The following is a 22027-nucleotide window of genomic DNA, read 5'->3' on the forward strand; positions in this document are numbered from 1 at the left end:
GGAAAATCTCAGTTTAAAGAGAGATTAAGCAAAAAAAATCCCACTGGTGAGCTTGAATCTTTATATAATGAGCCAGAAAAGATCTCATGCATGAAAATGAATGATTAACTTCTGCAGATCAATAACGTTTGGGCAACAGCTTGATTTGAACTCATTCATCTAAATTTTAGCTCCATCACTGATGCTAAATTAGGAGAATCCATGAGAAGGAGCTATGTGAATGATGTATGCTGTAGCAGTGGAAATGTGATTACGGGTAAACTCAGAGATCAGAGGGCTTTCTAGCTCGATTAAATCTTAATGTTGCAGAGACTGTGGATTATAGGGCATGGGAAATACACGGGGTTTACTGAATGGGGTCAGGGCCATGATCAAATGGAAATGAGCTCTTTCTCCAACACATTTCTGAGAGTTAAACTCTGATCGAAAGCATAGTAACGTGAGTTCATCACTTTAAATACAAAAACAGTTATATGCAGACCAAAAAGAGCGGCAGTATCCGGCTTTGGTCAATAGAATAGAATAACTTCAACCCACTTTAACCTTCACTTTCCCACATCACAAAAAACAAGAGCACTCCCTTAGGCTATGCTGCCCCCTGCTGTCCACAGCCATCACAACATACAAATTTACTCGACAATGTGTGCAATTCTGCTCTTACTTACGATAAATCATCCACTCTCCTATACTTTAATGGTACACCGGAGGCAGCTCCATTTTCCCGAGAGTAATATGACAAAAATTCAAGCAAAAGAAGTGACCCACTATAAGATCATAAAAGATGCAACAACGGAGCAATGTCAAGAAAAAAAAAGCTTGATAAAAGTTTATATCAACCTTTGTTTTACAAAGCAACAAAACCTTTTTTTCTTGCCTACATTGTCACAAAAAAATGTATGAATGAAGGGATTAAGTTCTCATGTATTCACACAACGATCTATGCTTTTCATAAAAGACATTCAATCCTTCTCCCTCTCTGGGAAGGAAAAATTTTGAAAAAAAAAAAAAAAAAGGTTTGAGGCCTACCGTACACTTCCCGGCCACACAGAGCGAAGTATCGTTCTTTCCACATGGAGTCCCATCAGTCACCGTCTCTGACAGCCGCACGTAGAACCTGAAGCCTGTGGCCCGGCAGTTGAGTTCACAATGCTGCTCCCCAGGAACTGAAAGGACATCAAGAGATCTTGTGGCATTCACATATTTTGAGAGCATGTTGGTGTCACAACATGCGGTGATTAAAGAAAGTAAAAGAGCAGCAGAGATGCACAAACTACATTAACAGGCTTTCAGTATGATGGACACCGCATCATACAGGTGAGTCTACATCTTTACATTCAGTATAAAACTACCCTGATAATGTCATCATGTGACGAAATATAAAGAACTTTAAAAGGGTTTTGTAGGAAACACGTAAAACACGTTCAAAAGATGCATCTATCACAGTAAGGTCTGCAGCATAATATTAAAATAAGTGTAATATTCATGCCCCCAAGCGCAGTATGGTATTTCCTTAAACAAGGGAGAACATTGTTTTCCCATGTTACCCATGCAGTCACTACAATCAGTCGTGTCTGCCTTCTCACCCTGAGGCTGTTTTCTTCTAAATTTAACATCAGTCAATCAAAGCACTAAGATGGCAAAATAGAGGTATAATAATAGCTTAGTAGCAGTGTGTATTTCTGCATCATCAACATGTGAAAACATGCTTGAGAGAAGCTTTTTATTCTTTAACAAAGGTTCATTTTGTGGGCTTACAAAAAAGGAAGTAAGCGACCACAAAGTACTAGTCTTTTTTGATTGTGTCCATGTGGTATATCAGTTAGACATATCAAAAGCCCAAGATGTGTGTTGAATGATCAAGACTGAACCTCATACATTCATAATCTTTATATCTGCGTTACCCATCAGTTAAGGCTGCAGCACTGAGACGGTACTCAATACACATTGGTTAGACAGCATATTAATGTAAAAGCTGCTGTTTCCATTAGGCGAAAGTCAGATCATCAGGTGTTTTGACTGTTGCCTGGATACCACAGGTGAGTCGGGTCACAGAGTTTATATGGATCATCAGGGAGAGGCTGCACCGCGTAAGTAGTTTGTATGGGTCATGAATGAGGCAGGTGAAGTCATAACACACTGTGAAAGTGAAGTTTACAATCAATTTGGATTGACCTTATGTACTTTCAGTGCTGGGATGCTGATATTGTTAAACGTTTAAGTAGAACACGTGTGGCTTCTCATATCTGACGATTATCAAAACACATTTATCAGACTAAATCTATGTTTTAACTTTACTTTGATGTTATGAGGTTGTTCCTGTTTTTTAAAATCAAGTTTGAGTTTTGTTTTTGTAGATTTTCAGTTGCTGCCAATAACGTTAAGTCATCATCAGGATTAACTGAACCATACAGTACTGTGCAAAAGTCTTGAGTAAGCCCTTATTTCTTTATATATTGCCAGGAAAATGTAGCCTGGCTGACGCGTCCACATCTCGATGAGATGGTGGTCTGGGAACTAGGTGTGCATTTTCTCGTATTTGTGGCGTGGTTTACGAATGCCTAGAGCCGTTTATTGGGCGCTACGAATGTCTATCAAATGGCGTCTGGTTCTTCCCATGCTGCTTTGCGCGCGATTCATAGCCAATTGTATCACTTATACCAGATGACGAGCGACAGAAATTCGACGAGGAAGAAGAAGACGCGTTGCTCTTTTTTAAAAGTAAACTTGCGTTCTAAGCTACTTAAAACACTTTCTAAGGCTGCACATGGAGTCCCGTCACAGAACCCCCCCCCCCGTTCTGTGACTGGTTCCCTAACTCAGGCAAAATAAGAGCGGTGGTTTCCAGGCTGCCTTTGCAGTGTGAATGAAATTGCGCGCAAAGCAGCATGGGAATTCCCAGGCTAAGCAAAATGAGCAATAGGTGCAGAAATTTATCAAAACATTTTCAAACATAAATAGAAATACAGTATATAATATAATACTATAATACTGTCTAAATAATTCTAAAGAGCTTGAAGAAAGCTCTTAGACAAGCTTTCTTGTCATTGCTTTAAGTAGTCCTCAGGAATAGTTCTCTAGGCTTCTTGAAATACATTGTATATTTATTTTTTGGATGTCGGTTTTATTCTGTTCTCTGTCGAGATGATCCCACACTGTGCTTCATAAGAGCAAAAGTGCGCTGTAAGAAAAGACAAGGCATAAAACAGTTTTGCTAAAATCTTGTGCATCTCCATAGACTTTCACTATTTCAATAGCTACTTTTGTTAAGGTTAATATGTGAATATGTCAAAGTCTATCCATTGCCAAAATACCTGAAACACCTCCTCCTGACCAGATGCTGAAAAAAAAACAATTTTTTTTTTCTCAATGCAGAGGAGAAGCAACTCTATTCCAAGCCACTACAGGATGATCAAACTATGCCAAAGGATGAGACCAGCCACCCATGTGACTAAGCTCATTTCTGCCATGTGTATTTAAGAATTCATTCTTTAAGTTATTACCAACAGCTCCTGACAATAGGAGAAGGGCTGAATGTAGATCGACTGGTATATCAAGAGCTCAGCTCTCTCTTCATCTCGAAAGACCGGTAGAACATCCGCATCCCAGCAGATGCTGCCCCATTCTGCCTGTCAGCCTCCCACTCTGATCTCCCCTCACTGGTAAACAAGACCCTGAGATACTTAAATAACTCACTCCCAACTCAGGTTGCGTAATCCACCCATTTTCCAACTGAGTACTGTGGCCTCAGACTTCAATAAAAGTGAAGAAAAGTATTACATTAATATACTGTACATGTGCACAAACTGTACATAAGAGAATATAAGCATCTTGCCTACCCTCATTAAAAGGCTCCCACTCGTACAATCTTCCCATGAAAGGCTGGTTGTTGTAAGATGAACACTGGACAGCTCTGATGTGTCTGCTGTTTGGAGGACAGGCCTGGGGACGGACCAGAGAAACACAAACACACACATTTATTTCCATCAAAACACAGAACCAAACACAACATTTTTGTCTGGAACCACAGCAGACTCCAGCTGTCATGCTTTCTAGCCGCTGAATGACTGCTGCAGTCAACCCTTGATGCTTTAACGGCTTCCGCCACTCAACTTGAAGTCATCCTTTTCGTGACAGAAGGAGTTAGATTTCAGTAGTTGTAAAGTCTCTCCAGTGAAACCCAACCACGCTGAAGTCTCTTCATATATCCTTTGTCTAAACAAGCCTCTGGTCTGCTTGGCTTTGCATGAATATCTTTGCTCACCAGGGAGATAATATACAGCCCCGGACACTTTGTTATTTTTAATGCACAGAAACGATTCTATAACGTTGGCTCTAGCAAAGAAAGCTCAAACAAGCATATGTCTATTCAGGAGAGCAGATTAAACCACACCTAAGGTAATTTAACCCACCTTTTAATTACCCTTATCCAATAATAATCAAAGAAAGTCTTCCAACTTTCCTTCTGGGCCTTGAAAAGTAAATATTTCTCCTTCTAATTACAAAGCTGACTAATATGTAGCTGGATAACGGCACATTTTCTTTGCTTTGCAGCAGCCTGAGCAGCAGGAACACTGGCAGATTGGTGAGCTGCAGCACTGGAGTGGGCTTTGATTTCATAGCAAAATGTTTAGCCATATGTCCAGAGGCTGAATAGGAAGTTAAGAGTCTAATATAAGGTTTGAGCATAACTCTGGCTCTGTCATGATATGAGCCGAAAAAAAAAGAAGAAGAAAAAATATCCCAAAAGCTTCTGTAGACAGCTTACTTGACTGGTGTTATTTACGATGGATGATTAAGTGCAGAACGGTGAGCTGAGAGGAAAAATGTTGGTTAAAAACACACAGGTTCAGGTACACTTGGCTTGAACTAGAAAGGCCCCTCAACACGCACTGTGAGGGTGCAGTTCAGACTGGAATAGTGACAAAATGAAATATAGTCAAACCAGTCAATGAACAAAGGAAACAGAGATGCTGCTCACAGCTGGAAACCCACAGAAGAAACTGGGATCATGTTAAACAAACAAATGGTGTCCGTCAAATTGAAGTTTCAGTTCACTCTTTTACATCTTATACATTTTCTTGATTTCCCACGTAAGCATTTAATATGCTTTGTACAGTATGTTGTTAAAACTGTACGCTGTTAGAATTAGAATGTACTGTCATGTGACTTTAATAAGGTAAATAGAAGCTCAGATGAGCAACGACACGACATATCAAACTGTGTCATTATCTATTTAAATAAAAAAATAATCCACAATGCAGAACCAGTGAGTGAAAAACTGTGATTCAATGGTTTCCAGGACTACCTTTAGAAGCAATAACTTAAAGTAATGGCTTTCTGGATGGCGTTATCAGCCTCTCACATCACTGTGGAGGAATTTGGCTCGCTCTTATTTACAACATTGCTTCAGTCTATTGAGGTTTGCGGGCATTTCTGCATGGATTTCTTAAGGTCTCCCCACAGCTTTATAATCGTGTTGAGGTTTGGTCTTTGACTGGGTCGTTGCAAGATATTGATTTTTTTTTCATAATGACATTCTGTTGTAGATTTGCTGCTGTGTTTGTGTTCATTGTCCTGTTGTATGAACTAATTTCAAGCAAGCTTAAGCTTTTAGATAGGTGGCCTCGTATTTGACTCTGGAATACTTAGGTTTACAGAGGACTTCAACTCAACGACTGCAAGGTGCTCAGGTTCTGTGGCTGCAAAACAGGCCGAAATCATCAGCCGTCCACCACCGTGCTTGACAGTTGGTATGAGGTGTTTGTGCTGATATACTGTGTTTGGTTTTCTCCAAATGTAGTGCTGGGCATTATGACCAAACATCTTCACTTGGTCGGTCCAAAGGACATTGTCACAGCTTAATGTTCCAGACCAGCAAAACTTCTACTTTTATAGATGTGTTTGTGTCTATAGAGGTACAGTACATTTAATTAGCAGCACCTTAATTCCTAATGAAACAGATTGCACTGTTTTTCACTCAGTGGTTCTGCATTTAGTTTTCATTAAATTAATAATGACACAGTGTAATATGTCATCTGTTGGTTGTCTAAGGATGTAGTTACACAATTTTGGCCGAAAGTATTTTCTTTTGTAGATTGCAGTTCGTACAATTCCACCCAAATTTGATACAATCATCACACTACAATAGACAACACAAACTAGTTTTTTATCAAAACTAATAAACATAAAATGGCATCGAAACGTATAAAATTGGTCAATACGATGTCTGATGACTCCATGTTAAGCCAATGAAGTTGGGTGCTACCTCACGATGGGATGTTTCTCCAACTCAAATGATGGCGCCATGGTAAGAACACCCATGAATTCATCAGAAATAACTTGTATTTTCTCAGGTTTATTTCAGATTTGATTTGTCAATTTAAAAAAAAATGTAAGGACAATGTTGTAGTTGGATCATATGAAATTGTTGAAGCAACAACGACTGAGAGTAAGGAGAAAAAAATACAAACTTGCGTACATTACTGTTGCAGATCCTGTAGTAAGCATGCTCGCCTGTGCAGGAGGAGGAGGGCAGCGGGTCGTAAGGTCTCTCTTGATGCAGCGGATGGCCGTAGGTCTGGCTGCTTGATGCCATCTCCTGCTGGGGCTCAGCCTGGTTAGTAGAAGTAGGCTGGTAAAGGGGGGCCCAGACTTGGTTGTTTCTGGTATGTGGTAAACTGGGATGTATGTACGGTTTGCTGAAGCGATGAACGTTGTTCAAGGTGTCCAGGTTGTTTGACCTTTGAGCACTATGGACTCTAGCAGTGGGGTAGTGGGAAACAGCTGCAGCTGACCGTCTCTGCCTGCGGAGGCGAGGTGTCTTCGAACCCCGGCCGGTATCTGTCTGCAATGGAGCAACATAAGGCGCTCTCCCATAGCCATACCTCCCTGGGACAATGTGAGAGACCCTCCTGGAAACACAAACATGCAGAGACTGACACTCACAGTGAACAGTAATTATCTTCACCATCTCCAGATGACATGTCACTGAAAAGTGGCACAAAAATTAATCCAGTCATCCATTATAACGAAAAATACTATTTAGATGCCAACAAAAAACAACCCCAGCTATTCATAATGGGGCATTCGGTATAAACGGATTTGTTTCTTTTTTATTTAGCATGCTTTTAGGTCAATTTACTTATTAAACAAGGAAACTTTAATGGTCTTTCATCTGAGCTACAGCTTTTGAGATATACAAGTATGCCAGCAGCAGAATTCTGGGAACTTTTGTTGTTATTTGGCTCCTTTAAGTCCAACTCAAACACCCCCTCCCACTCCACCCCCCCGCCAAACGCTCAACTGTCAGTTCTATTTGTTTTAAGGAAAGCACAACAGGAAGGAGGTCACAGAGCTGCCAAGCACAAGCCGAGCCTTTGACTCCAACCATAAAAGACTGGAGGGCAGTCAGATGGCCCACAGTGATGGCTCCAAGGAGTCACTTTTACATCAGGCAGCTCAGCATGCAGCACATTTCTCGACAAAGGCAAGAGCTACAAAATGGAAAAAAAATACTAAATGCTCCTCGTGTTGAAAGAAAAATGTAAAATTATCTACATTTTTAAAAAGGTTTCTGACAATATTTTTAAGTTCTTAAATTTAATCTGTGAAGTTCCATAAAAATACTTTTTTACACTTATTTCATTTAAGAGTCTCACATTAGGCAATCATAATGTCAGTGTGTCATAAATTCATGGCAAACTTCCCTTTGATGTTTCACAATTTGTGTGATGCACATGGTTGATCAACAAGGTGCCAGAGACAACACAGGTTTTTGTAGTGTTCAGTGGCTGAAACTGTCAAAATCAAAAATAAATAGAAAAATCCATTGATGGCCCAATAAATAAATCAATATGCTGATATATGCTGCTGTAATCAAGCTAAACATATTCATGCAAAAACAATTAACTGAATATCAAATGTATGTATTTTTCAGCTTCAGTTTTGTGTTAATTCAAGAATGTGAAAACAAAAGAAGATAAATCTAAATAGAACAAATAAATGGAAAATAATAGAAAAATTACTTCATTAAAATACAATTTTTTGAGTATTTATATATAGTTGCATTTATTTCCGATTATGACCGTTTCAGTCCTCCATATTTATGTGCCGAACATGAGAACATTGTTTGTGATGACATGGTGGTGCATATATTTACATCATTTGGATGGCTTGTATAAGTATGAATATACCATTGATGCAGAGACTTCTGCTAAGGTAACCTTTACAGAAAGGTAAGTGGCTGCACAAGCAGGACAAATCATGACCTTGTAAGATTTTAAATTTGTTTATATTTTCTATATAAGTTGGAGCTGATCAGTGAAAACACTTTTTGATCCCCCAACTTTTTCACTGTGACATACTACGAGGAGTAAAGCCAACATCTGCTGAGCACTGTTTCATCTGTGAATGGTCTCGCATCAGGCAGCTATAGCCTCCTGCATCCTGCAGTCTGATATTCACACTGATATTTCTCTTAGTTAATCAGGCTTTTTCTCTTTTCAGTCATCTGTTTCTTCAGCAGGGTTTCTTAAACCTCCAATAAAATTTAAATGATTAATGCAGGCAGCAGATTTTTTTAGGCTCGCTGCTAAATCCATAACTGTGTCCAGGATGACACCTCCATCCAGTGCGTACTGTACCTGCGTCCACCAGGCCTGGTCTGCTTCTCCCTCCTCAGCTCTCCCCTGCTGCTGCTGTTGAAGCCTCTGACTCCATTATCGAGTCGAGAAGCTGAAGGCCTCAGGGCTGAAACTACATGGCCAGGCTGCTGAGGCTGAACACCAGCTCCATTGGAGGGATACTGAGTGTACACAGGCAGACAGGGCCTGGTCTTTTCTTGTACTCCTTTTCCACAGGTTCTGGAGCAGGAAGACCAGGCTCCCCAGGTGCCCCAGGAGCCCTGGACTTCTCCTTGTCCAACCCTAAGATCCTGTTGAGGCTCTACCCTCTGAGGAACCTGCATGGAGATAAAGCAGCCTGGATTGGCAATGCTACAGGAGCAAAACGTTGGATGGTGCTATTAAATATGAATGCCGAGGACTGATGGAAAGCCTCTATTAACGAGACTTTAATCTCCACAGATCATTGCTTTGTATAAAAGCCTAAGTCAGTGACCTCATCCCATCACAGCCACTCTTCCACTTTTCATGAAACAAACCTCTGTTCACAGTAAAGCCTCTTTTGGCTGATTATTCTGTGTCTGTTAGTAGCCTGTCCCCCATTGGCTACATGAATTTCTCACTGTTGACTCTGCCCCTCTGTGCAACTGCAGCAGGGACATCTTTGCAGAAATCCCGGCACTCTTTGCTTGAGGAACCTGCCAACAGCAGCCCCGTGCCAAGCTGGCTTTATCCGTGGAGCCGCGTGGAAATCCTGCTCTTTAAGAAGCACTTTGTCTCCGTTCATAGCAACCTCTCTGGGCAAACACATGGCCGTAGTAAAAACTCAGCTGTCGTTGAGTGTTGGCGGATGGAAAGAGAATACAGAAGCAGTGGGGACAGTTTGGCATGGAGCTCCTCTGCTGTCAATCAGCCCGGGCAGCTATTCAGAGAGACCTCAGACCTCCCCCTGGCCTCCTCTACTGCTCCAGCTTTTGTAACTCAATGCCACTGTCATCTCCGGGTCAGCAACAGGTCACACAGCTGGACTCCAAGTGGAAACACGTGGAGCCAACTCACAGCGACCCCCTGTCTAACAGAGGAGGGTTGTTTATCTGTCACTCAGCCTCATCCACAAGTTTCTTCCATGTGGCTCCTGTGGTTGCAAGGTTCAAGTGGTAGTTTGCTGGCAGCTGACATCCGCCCTCTCTGTTTTGCTGCACTCATCAGAAGCTTTCACTCTACCTCACCACAAGTTCACGGATTATCACCCTGGTCAGGCTCCCCCCCCTGGGAATACTCTCATTTGCTGCTCAGGGTGGCATTCGACTAAGCTGACCTGACACAATCACAGAAGCCATCTTTGGGGTGAGAATTCCTCTTGCCTGCACCGAATAAGCAATTAAAGTGACAAAAAAACTAAAATAAATATGCCTAGAAATATCTGAGCCATTGTGAGAGCGAGGATATCATATCAGAACGCAGGTTTTCAATTTCAGGCTGCACCACCTGCTGCTCACCTTCCTATGGTCTGTTGCGTGCTGGCTGTTCAGCGGGTGTGACCAAAGCAGCAGCAGAACAGAAACTCTGCAGACAACAGGGAGAGAAGGTTACTGGTTATGGAGTTATCTGGTAATAAATTAGAATATAGTGATGCTACTCAAATATTCATTGGGTCAGAGAATGAACCAGACATACACAGAAAAGAAAGCATACACTGCCTGGCCACAATGAGTCACACACTCTAATATGTTGTTGGACCACCTTTAACTTTAATCGCATTCACCGTGGCATTGTTTTGATAATCTTATGCAATGTCCCAACATTCATTTCTGCCCAGACTTGCACTCATCTTTTGCCAAGATTGTGACTGCTGGGTAAAGACTTTTCAAGCACATCCCAAAGGCTCTTAATGCTGTCACGGTCTGGACTCTGTGGTGGCCAATCCCTGTGTGAAATTAAGTCTCGTGCTCCCAGCACCTCTCTTTTGTTATTTCAGCCAAATGAATCCTGATTACCTTTTTCCAATACTCCAGAGTCCAATATTTATGCTATCTAGCAATATGTAAGCCTTTTTTTAAATTAGCCACACAGATCAGTTTTTTTTTTTTAAGGCATCTATCAAGTTAATTTGGCATCGTGCATGATTTTCTTTGTTTTGGTTTCAACAGACTTCTAAGTGATCTCCAATCTGGATCATTCAAGATTTAAATCCAACCACAAATCTTCCTTGAAAAGGATGGCTCGACACCAGAAACTCTACAAACGGTTTCTAACTCAATATAAGTTTCAGCAATCTCCTTTGTTGTTCTTTGTGCTGGATCCTTAAATACAGAGTAACATCTTTCCAACAACCACAGGATGTGTCTTCTAACACGTTCTTAAAAGGAAAGAGATACTGCTTAGCCTCCCTTAATCTCAATGCTGAGTTAAATCCTGATAGTGACTTTCTTTCTTATTGGCCAGGCAGTGTATGAATCTGAATTTTAACCCCAAACCAATGCACAAACTTTGAAATTACCTGACAATCCAGAAACAGGCTCGCTGCATGGCCACCAGCTCCTCACAGTTACTTTGAGTGTAAAGAGAGAGACTTATCATGCATACAACTGAATGACGGTAACATTTATAATACTGCTGTGTGTGTTACCATCGTTAACTCATCTTTGCCATGAAATAAATGCAGACTTCCCTAAGTGAAAAACATTTATTTCATTTTTAAGAAATGCTGATATATTACTTTACTGATAAATACCCAAATGTTAAAACTCAACCTTTTTTTTTTTTTTTTGGCAAAAGTACTCTGCCTGACAGTCTCAGACACTGACCTGATCAAAAAAAGTTAAGACTTCTACCCACTTGACCATGTGAGTTGACCTTTGACCTCCTTGGCCCTTAATGAGGCAGCCCCCGTGAACCCCCCTCCCTAATAGACAGCAGGTCTGAGGTCCAGCTCGAGAAATGGTTTCACCTTTCACCCGGTACCACATAACACTGTCCCACTTTGCACCTTGCCTAAATGAAATTCATTGAACCAAACAGGGTGGTCAGAAAAAGAAAACTCTTATTTTGGGGAAAGCAGGGGATTATTACCAGCAAACTTCTTAAATTAGCATGTGAATAGAATTGTCATTAATGCCGCAACGGTGAGAGGATAAATAGTACAAACAATGAGAGCACACATTTCCTCAAGTCTACGTACCTGTAGGTCACTAATGTAGATATGGTGAAGTGTTTGCTGCTTCACTGTGGTTCTTAACAGGGTATCCTATCCAAGCGCACGTATCCGCATGGTCGAAATATGAATCCAGGTAGAAATGTGGGGTTTCCCTCTGGTGAGTTGATACTGAGCCATGGAAATCAGTGAATCCTTACCCATAGTTGTGAATCAACCGCAACACTCCCTGCTCCGCATGGTGATTCAGACGGTTTTTGCTTTTACGCGTAAACACTGCAAATGAGAAGGAGCCGAGAATCGACACGACAGACGGAAAACACCCTCTGCTGCGCACCCCCTGCAGCAACCACTCCGCTTTGACTTTACGCGTGGGCTGTCATGTAAGAATGGAGGTGAAAGTCTCCTCCTTTCTCCCCACTCCGTGTGTGGTGTTGGCGCGCTTGGGTTTGCCTGGGCGTGAAAGAGAAAGAGAGGATGTGAAGTTTTTCTTAAGCTACGGCACAGTGGCGCTCTGTCAACATGCTGGAGAGAGAAGCTGATAAACTCAGACGAAAGGCACCAAAATTTAAAAAAAAAAAGCATCAGAAACCCAGAAAGCCAGATGAATGTTCTTGCTCCTGCTGTCACACTTAAAACAAACTCTTTCACTTCAAAAATCAAATACTATCAAATATTTCAGCCAATGATTTCAATGGTCAATGGTTTCATGATTTTTCATGAAGCTTTTTGAACGTTTAAAGCATACAATAAGTAAGGTAAGCCTTTAGTCTCATGGCAGGAAAACGACAGATGGCAAACAAAAGGAATACTAATACTAATACTATGAGCAATTGTTGGCTAAACAGTAAATGTATGTTGTGCAATGGGATGTAAAGCGGCTGAAGTCTTTTTTAGTGTGCATGTAGTCATTTTGGCTGTAAAACTGCAAAAGAGTCGCAGGAAGGAATGACCTGCGATATCACTCCTTAACACATTTAGGGTGCAGCAGCCTCTGATTGAAGGAGCTTTCCTGGTCTATTATGATGCCATGCAAGGGGTGAGAGACAGGGGCATCACCCCTGTCCAGCAGCCTCCTGTCTCTCACCACCTGCAGAGTACTCTGTGACGATAAACAAATGGCTGAGGCCACAACAGAGTCAAAAAGTACCCTCTGCACTCCAAAACAAAGACAGAGAAGAGTTTTGAAATTGCTGAACTTCTGATATCTATCAAGTGAAAATTCTGGTGAGATGTTGTCTTTAGCGTGGTTGTTCTCATCAATGCGCTATTCCACTTTACGTGAGTTTATATAGTACTCCATGTCTTTACAGTATGGGATACCAGTTTTGTTGTTGCCCCACTTACTTTTCTCACTGGGATGGAGAAGCTGATACTGCTCAAGAATTTTCCTTTAACTCAGTTTCCAAACTTTTTGAAGGCAAACAAGCCTTAGCATTAGTGAACCAGATCACCGACTGATGACCTCCCTGGACATGAAGTGTAAAGAATGTAGCCACTGCTGTCTCACACGCGACAGAAACCTGCAATGACTTTCCTCTGAAGATACACCTCACTGGAAAAACTCATTTAAATCATCGTAAACCGATTAACTGTAACTCCCAAGTCTGGTTGATTCACCAACAAGAATAATCATTGTCATTTAAAAAATGCCTCTTTGCAGGACATGGCTAACAATAAACAATACACTCAGTTCATTCCAGGAGAAAGTAATAGCTGCTCCTGTGAGGTGGAACGAATTGGCAACCATTTCTTCAGAGAACACACAAATCCATCAGAGGGTTGGGCACATCGACACTGCAGCCTCCAAAAACAGTGCTTTACCCTAACTCTTTATTGCCCACCATTCACCCAAACGCAGATTGTGTCGCTAATGTTGCATGATTTTTGTCAGCAAGTTCACTCTCACACCACTGAAACTTTCTGGAAACACTTTAAGCTCCTCTGTATGCTCAGAAATACAGTTACATTCCACTTATAATCAAACAACTGTAAAGTTTACGGCTGAGTTCACATGTAGCCCAGGGGCAAGAAGCATTCTGGGTAATGTTGACTAACTGAGACAGGGATAAAGCTGACCTAAAGAAAGTGCATCCGACAAATATGTAGCTTATTATTCACACCAACACTTGAAATATTTTCCTTTTCATTACCTGAGGCCTTCCTGGATGATCCTGGCTGTGTGCAGCAACTGTGACATTAAAAAAAGATTTTTAAAAAGACAGTTTCGATTTACCATGTTACTCTAAACTGAGATCTTAGAGTTTAGTTTGCTCAGTGAGATTAAATACAGTTTGTTGACATACACTACAGGAAGTCATTTACAATTTACAGTCACTTATAAACAGGTGAAATTTCTATCCCATTCACAAAGTTTAACATAAAAAAAATTCCCTCAATACGTAAAGAACTTGAATAAAAGTGAAATGAATAACTCTTTATTATTCTCAGAAAATAATAAAAAATAATCATTAGTCATCTGTAATTATAAACAAAAGACATTGTGTACTGACTGAACCCACTTTGTTGTTTGATCACTATGTTATGTGGAGTGTGTGCAGAATTGTCCATGAAGTTGAGCAACTTTTGCAAATTAGCTCCACAGGCTCCGGAGCAATCCTCCACACAGAGCCAGCCTTCTGTAACAGTTCCTTCAGTTTCTTTGAGTCTCTGGCTCTGATGCTGCTGCCCCACCAGATTTTGGGTATAAAGTAATTATACTAATATGGTTTCATTTCAGAGAACAGTCAAATGTACTACTTTTCTGGCAATAGCTCAGATAGCTCTCAATAGCTCTTGCCCTGCTTTCCTTGAAAATAACCTTGGATTGTAAATATGTGGCTGCACATGAGAGGAGGCAGGAGTTACTGTTTTAAAAACCAGCTTAATCAGATTGCTCTCTCTCCTTCACGCAGGTAAAACAGTTTGTTAGTTTGTTGTTTTAGTATTTATATATAACATTTTTCACACGCACTTACAACCATTCACATGTGCAGTCGACTGCTGATGTTCTACATGTCCACATCCCATCCCAGTTTGTTTTGTGATTGAAAATAAAACACAAATTGGCTTTCTAAATTCATCAGTTTGTGGATTCTCCCTTTTTTGCTGCTAACCTGCGCCAAGTCAGTAACAAGCTACAAAAACCAAGTACAACTGTGGATGTCATTGTGCACTGTTGCAAATCTTGTGTACAGGATTAAAAAAAAAAAAGCAAAAACATACTGCGGTGACTGCATTGCCAAACATTTTGTAAAACGTACCACAAAGATACCAATTGTTGAATTTAATCATCTGTTTTAAGAAATGTTCATTATGGGGTTTGATGCAAGCATTAAACTTTGAAAGAGTTGGGACAGTTAAATATCAACCACTGTGCTGCTTTATATCTTCCATTTTTGATTTTGCAGATCACAAAAAAATCGTGTATGTATCCATTTGTGGATGGAGATGAACTGTGTTTACTGACAATTTATTTGTTTGTTTTTTTTAGTAATGTTTTCCATCCGATAATGAAGTGAAGTCTGGAGGCTTAAATTGCTATTTGCAACGTGATGAATACTCACTAACCCCTATCCTTCTAATCTTTGCAGTTTTATTTTGAGAAATGTTATTTTTAAAAAACTGCTGAACTATTTTCCCACAGTCTTCTTTTCTTTGTAGCAGTTGACTTATTATGTGTTAGTAATGACCAAGACATTCTGACTTCTCGTTAATGGCTTTAGCTGCGTCAGGCGCATGGAGATGAGTAATGAGTGCTCTGTGTGGAATGAGACATAGCTGGTGCTCAGTCTGTGTGTCTGCATGCTGTCACTAGTCCTGAAGTTCTGTCAGTCCTTTGGGACGAAACGTCTCTTGTAGTGTTGGCAGCTGTAGTCCCATAAACAGTCAAAGTGTGTCAGCACAAAGCAGTGGTGTTATCAGAGTTGTCGAAAAGAAACCAGCTGAAGCTTTCTCACAGCAGACGTTTGCACCGAGTGGTTTCCTGTCAAAGGAAAATGCGAGTCTTTCACATGAGATACTTAGGGTAAATAGCCCCCCTAAAAGAAAGAAAACAACACTTCCTGCACAACATGTTTAGACATTTGTGTTCTAATTCAGTTTAAATTGCAGATTGGTGTAGATATTTAATTGTACTTTAGGTAGAAGTAAAGATCAGAATAACTGTACCAGAGTGATGATTGTATTCGATTCTCATTTACATTCACAGACAGACAGTAATAAAAATCCTCCCGTAGCTACTGGTCAGCAGATCTGCTGAAAATAAGGAAACAACAACTCACTGAGAACATAAAAGCTCATTTAGAGTATAACCTGATGTTTGTGTCGACTTCAAGCCAAATGTTGAGCAAGGTGAGCAACGTTCTGATTTCCAGTGGGATGGATGGCATGAGACAGCAGTACCTGTCAAGTCCTTGGTGTGTTTGCAGAGCCGTCTGACACTCCGTCCTCCTGCAGTCACTCCTCTGGGCTGGTTCTGTGTTCTCTGCCGATGTGCCTAATCAAATAAGGGTTAAAACCATTTTTGTGAAATGGTTTTAGAAAGGGGAGCAGAAACATGTGAGAAAACAGGTGAAGCATCTACACCTCCAGGGGCATTCCAGTCTTCAGAGTTCACACCACCCAGAGGACCCTTCATAGCTTTCAGGCCCTTCTAAGCACACACACACACTCACACACACACACACACACACACACACACACACACACACACACACACACACACACACACACACACACACACACACACACACACACACAGCCTCTGCCTTACAGAGGAGCTGCGATCTATGAGGCGTGGATAATGCTGTCTTCCATGTCGGACTGTAGGCCGCCTTAAGGACACGACAGACTTAAGAGGTGGATTCATGTTCATTGACAGGAGAATGTTTGTGCATTAGATGAAAACAACCTGAAAGACAAGACACCTTTACTCCTGCAGCAACATTACCAAAGAAAAGAATCATTCAAACAATGCACACCAACACTGTGTTAATGCAGAATCTTTTAATACTAAGTACAATACAGAAAATCAGTGGTAAACAAAAAGAGACCAGAAAAGAGACACTGGTCATTTTGGGCTGATGATAGAGACATTAGAAGGAGTTAATCGAAAGGCTTTTAAAGTGCAGAGGATGATCCCTAGCGATGACAACGCACCACAAGTCAATAAGTCCCTTTAACTTTGATAAAGTACGACAGGTCCAAGCTCTGAAGAATCAAACTGTGTGTTTTCAGTGAAAATCTACATTCAGTCAAGATGTCTTGTCATGACAATTCCTCAGACATCTTTAAAATAGTCTAGATCCATCTCAAGAAAGCGCCTCCACTGATCAAATCTCTTGGTGATGATGTTATAGATGGAGCTTTGAATGGAAAAAGCAGTGGTAAGCAGGATCCACGTGTGTGCATGTGTGTGTGGTCTATGAGCGAACCTTTGGTCCTTTTCATTTGGCCTCAGAGAGCTTTGCTAGACTGGCTTGGCGGAAGGCCGCTTGGTCCTTCATCTCCAGCACACAGTCTCTCACCATCTCTGCAAACATGGACGGCCAGAGTTTGTGTAAAGCCTCGCCCTTCAGATTGGTGTCTGATGCCCTTTGGACCAACTCCTGGAGGTACTGCTCTATCGTGGTAGCACGCTCTGATGACTCTTCAGAGCCCTCCTGCAAAGATAACAGAATCGTATTGATGTTAAGTCAAAAGTAGCAACGCAATCATTACATTTTTATATTGCTTATAGAAAAACGTCAGTGAAATCTTCTCATGGAGTTCTGTACCTTTCTTCTAACTACAACTGCTTCAACTCTGCCACACTGTTAAGATGTGTGGTATGCAAAGCTCTCTTGAGCTCATTCCTTCCTAGCTCTATGGATCATGGTCTGGACTCTGACTGAGCCACTCTGAAAGGTAGTCTGTCCTTTTCCAAAGTCCTCCTTTAGCAGGTTTAGTTCAGGCTTACTGTCATCTTGGACTTACTCCAGTTAGCTTTTGTTGATGCCATTAGTTGAGGACTCACATACCTTTTCCTGTTGACATTTGATTGCATTTAATATGGGCAAAAGCAAGGCAACATTAAGTGTGTAGTCAGTTAAAACGGATTGTCATTCATTTATCTAACAAAGATTTTTATCACAAATTTTCACATAAATGCTAGCAATTGTCATGTTGCTCATCACTGCTTTTATATTTGACAAATAGAGGGAAAAACTAATTTTGGAGTTGTCAATATCTCCAGCCATGATGTATCTGCTGTGCATCTTCATGAACAAAATCTTTCCACCTTCACAGCAATTTCAAAGTCTGTCAGCCAGCTGCATAATCAGTTTAGGGGGCACAAAGTTTATTGCACAGCATATTGTGTTTCTCAGGGTTCTATTACACAAACACTACTTGATACTAGCATATAATAATGTATATGGTTTATATGGTCTATTTTTATGGTCTATTGGAAAAAGGGATCAAAGAATCCCATCCTGACCCCCTGATTTAAATAGATTTTGGTCTTTTACGTGGCTCAAAAAGTCTATCATTTAAAATATGTGCACTCACAACTTGGTGAAAGCAAGTAATCAAAGTGTAAGAGGAGACCTGAACAGGGGGAAGTACGGCGAAAGCAACGGATCTCATGTCACAACGGAAACTAGTGTCCCATCTGCATGAACTCATCAGTTGCTCCATTCCATCCACAGAGGATGGAAGTCAGTTTGCCTCCATATGGAACAGGATGAAACTGCATTAGTATCATTTTTTCACAGTAGCTATAAGATTTATCCTCTCAGCTCCAGAGTGAGCTGTCACATCCAATCCCATTTATTTATTACTGTTGAATTAATGAGTGAGCAAAGATTTAAGTAATGCGTAAGTCCAACTGTAATCATCTTAGTTGCGTTCCAGAAAGAGGGTGAACCCCAAAATATTTCAGATGTAATGTGGGGTTTATACTACATGCCATGCAGTAAACACACATTAACTCTCTGTTAATGCACGTGGTACCAGCACAGGCTGAACTTAAAGAGCTACCTCTCCTATATGCAAAGTATATATGAATGTAGATTTAGGTCTCATTTAGCAATGAACACATGAACTCGGGTACACTTCACTGCGGTGAAGAAAAGCTTCTTTTTTTTTTTACTAGAAATCCCACTATAGTAGAAAATCAGGTCACATGTTGTCTTGACATCGCTCATTTCACAAAACATCACACAACACACACGGTAACACCTTTGAGATCCAGTGCCACTACTCCAACTGTGAGAGTAGATGTTATGTGATGAATCCTCTCTGACAGTGTCTGATGGCCTGTGTGTTCGTGGAATTAATCAGTACCAGAACCTGATTCCTTCTCTGATTACTGCATGTGTTTTGTTTTAGCCCTCTTTTTGCAACCGGCAGTATATAATATGACACACCACACAGCTAAAATACAGTGAGCACATACTCTGCAGCTCAACAAGGTCTTGCTGGCTGTCTGAAGACAGATGCTGACGTTCGAAGTGTCATTCAAACTTAGATTAAGTTTAATCAAACAACGGTGGTGTCGGAGAACCTTTGTGAAGCAAACAGGACTAACCTCGGGGCTCTCTGCACTGCAGTCCTTGCTTGGGTAGTTAAACAGTGCTCTGCTCAGGCTTTCGCCCAGGAGCTTCCCATTATCTCGCAGCTCCTCTGGACTCAGCCCTGCCCGCCGGCCACGCCCTTCCAACAGAAACTGCAGCTGCCGCTTCCTTCGGGGTGAGAACAGAGAGGAGAGAAGAGTGAGTGTGGCAGAGTGAAGAAACATGGGCAGCAAGTGGGTGAAGCCAATGTCCAATCCATCAAAAAACACTTAATTAATAAGTCTCCTTATTATTATTAAATTGAGACATAATAGCAACTCAATTCTGAGAAACCCATTGTTATTGACAGCAGAAACTGCTCTCAAACTTCTATCAGCCCAATTGTTAATATGGTTTTTGGTTTAATTCTTGTATCACACAAGCAAAATGTGAGTCTTTAAAAGTGATGTAAACTACCTCAAATGTAGCTGCCTATCAGTAAGAAGTGATACACTTCTGCATCAACATGTTCAACAGGTCAGTGCCAGGATGCTGGAGGAGGCTGGAGGCAAACATTCCACACACGATGATGTCGTTTGTGAAGACGTGTGTGTGTGTGTGTGTGAATGTTTGTAACAGCAAAATTTTAAAAAATGGATTTGATGAAAAATATTGCGTGTAAAAATTATTTGAGAGATTAAAGTAAAAATGTTTAGCAGAAGCCAAAGTGAGCATAATGGTTATTGTACAAGAAAATGAGGAAAAACACATGTCAATATTTTGGGTTTGTGCCAAAAGTTAACATGATCCTTTAGCTCAGTGTTTCCCAACCTTTTTTGGCCTGAGTACCCCCTCACACATACAACGCGTGCGATGATTCTCCAAAAGTAGAGCAACACAGTGGTTATTACATGAAAATCATTTTATTTAATATCCTTAACCTGAACATAAAATTCTCAGGCTTTCTCTCTCTTTTTTTAACCTCAGTTGAATTCAAAATAAGAATAAAAAACATTTTCTTGAAATATAAATAATTAACCAAAATAGTATAAATACTAAATCAAAATAATCTTCCTTTGTTATCTAACTTAAACAAGTAACATTTCTCTTTTTTTTAAGAATACATTAACAGGCCTAACTCATGTAACATTCATCACAAAACTGGAGTCTCCTTCATAAACAGTCCTCCATAAAAGTGTGACGCCTTAATAAATAAAAAAAAATAAAAATAAAAAAAACTCCCCTTGCGCCGCGTACCCCCTGCAGTACTTCCGCGTACCACTAGGGGTACGCGTACCCCCGGTTGGGAAACACTGCTTTAGCTTATGATGTAGTTTCACCATTAAAGGACCAACAACGTCTATTTAAAATCCCACAGAGCAAATACATTTTAAGATACAAAACTTTTTAAAAGTTACGAAGAGAAACTTTTCCCAGCAGGCATCTCGGGAACAATTCAAGATTGTAAATATACAGTCTATGAAAGTAGATGAGTAACATCAGTTATATCCGTATCCTATAAACACCTCATAAGCTGCACAAAATGCTTAATGCTGGTGGCAAGTAATATACAGTCTTGCAGGTGGAGCGAGAGGAGAAACAAGGGGAATGAAGGGAGGATTTTAACGTGTTTTAAAATGAAGAACATACTTTACACTGACTGGTGGTAGTGCCCCTCCGACATTCAGCCAGTCTGACACAAGACACAGAAGGAAAGATCTCGCAGACATAATGTTCAGTTTTTAAAGATGATTGTGTTCATTTGTCTAATCTAAAATAATTTAACTAGATTATCAATTTTAAATTGTGGAAGCTTTTAACAGCAGCCACAGACTGGGCAATATCCAGGACACCTTGCAGTAGTTGTATCCCAGTGGGAACCATGGGAATGTTGTGGCCTTTCTCTACTCACTGACCTGTGCAGGAAACTTGACACCTCAACAAGGTTTCAACCCACTAAACAATGCAGAAGCACACCACGCCAAAAATAGAAACATGGAACATGAACTCTTCAAGACTTTGTCATATTCTATTCATTGTGGTGGCCTACTGAGATTTCTTTTTCACAGTGATTCTTTTTAAGCACTTGTGCAAAAAAAAGACAGACAAAAAACAACCTGAATACTCTTTACTGTGTGAAATACCATCTACAGCACTGAGGTTTTCTGAAATCAGACCTCAAGCCTACCATTTGCTGTAACAAATGGGTGCAAATGATGCATGCAGTAAAGATTCTAAATCCAGATAATAGTGTTTCGGTGATGATGATATGAAAATAATGACAGGCCTTGGGCAGTTTGGTATTATCTCTCCTTAACGGGATGTGCACGAATAAAAGGATGGGATGCAGCTCAGAGCCAGATGTAGTTCATTTTCAAAATAACTCTGAAAGGGAACCTTAGGATGACCCACAGACATGTGGACATAACGCTATAGTGCTAACCGAAAAGTTCTTCAGAGATTTTGGGGATTTTTTTTCATTAAAGATTCACTTTATTCCACTCCACTAAAGTTTGGCCTAATTTACATCTACACAGTACTGTCAGTGTCCACGTGACATGGAAATAACTGAATAATTTCTGCAGAGCAGTTAATTTCTTTCACTCATCCTAATCGAACAGACCAGAGATGCACAGTCCAGTGTTTGTGATGAGTCCGATCATTCGTGTTTACAATATGGTAAAAGGAATTTTGTCTTTGTCTTTTACAAAGGGGTT

The 22027-nt window shown here is 40.6% G+C and overlaps 2 protein-coding genes across 4 annotated transcripts in view; both read right to left on the reverse strand.

The window, feature by feature from the left end:
- The window catches only part of thsd4 (thrombospondin type 1 domain containing 4), a 48152-nt gene extending 36032 nt beyond the window's left edge, over nt 1–12120 (reverse strand). Inside the window, exons 1-7 of the mRNA XM_075465238.1 lie at nt 11803–12120; nt 11122–11172; nt 10121–10187; nt 8643–8959; nt 6479–6911; nt 3837–3939; nt 1027–1163 (exon numbers count right to left, since the gene is read on the reverse strand). Of these exons, the coding sequence (XP_075321353.1) occupies nt 1027–1163; nt 3837–3939; nt 6479–6911; nt 8643–8959; nt 10121–10187; nt 11122–11150 (1086 nt within the window). The 5' untranslated portion in view covers nt 11151–11172; nt 11803–12120. The remainder of the gene's footprint in view (nt 1–1026; nt 1164–3836; nt 3940–6478; nt 6912–8642; nt 8960–10120; nt 10188–11121; nt 11173–11802) is intronic.
- A 4647-nt stretch (nt 12121–16767) lies between these two features.
- The window catches only part of lrrc49 (leucine rich repeat containing 49), a 34057-nt gene continuing 28797 nt past the window's right edge, over nt 16768–22027 (reverse strand). For all 3 annotated transcript variants that reach the window (XM_075465272.1, XM_075465264.1, XM_075465280.1), the window contains 2 exons: nt 19346–19499; nt 16768–17438 (listed from right to left, as the gene is read on the reverse strand). In XM_075465272.1, the coding sequence (XP_075321387.1) occupies nt 17223–17438; nt 19346–19499 (370 nt within the window). In that variant the 3' untranslated portion in view covers nt 16768–17222. The remainder of the gene's footprint in view (nt 17439–19345; nt 19500–22027) is intronic.

The sequence above is a fragment of the Odontesthes bonariensis genome, chromosome 1 (genome assembly GCF_027942865.1).
Source record: "Odontesthes bonariensis isolate fOdoBon6 chromosome 1, fOdoBon6.hap1, whole genome shotgun sequence".
Classification (NCBI taxonomy): domain Eukaryota; kingdom Metazoa; phylum Chordata; class Actinopteri; order Atheriniformes; family Atherinopsidae; genus Odontesthes; species Odontesthes bonariensis.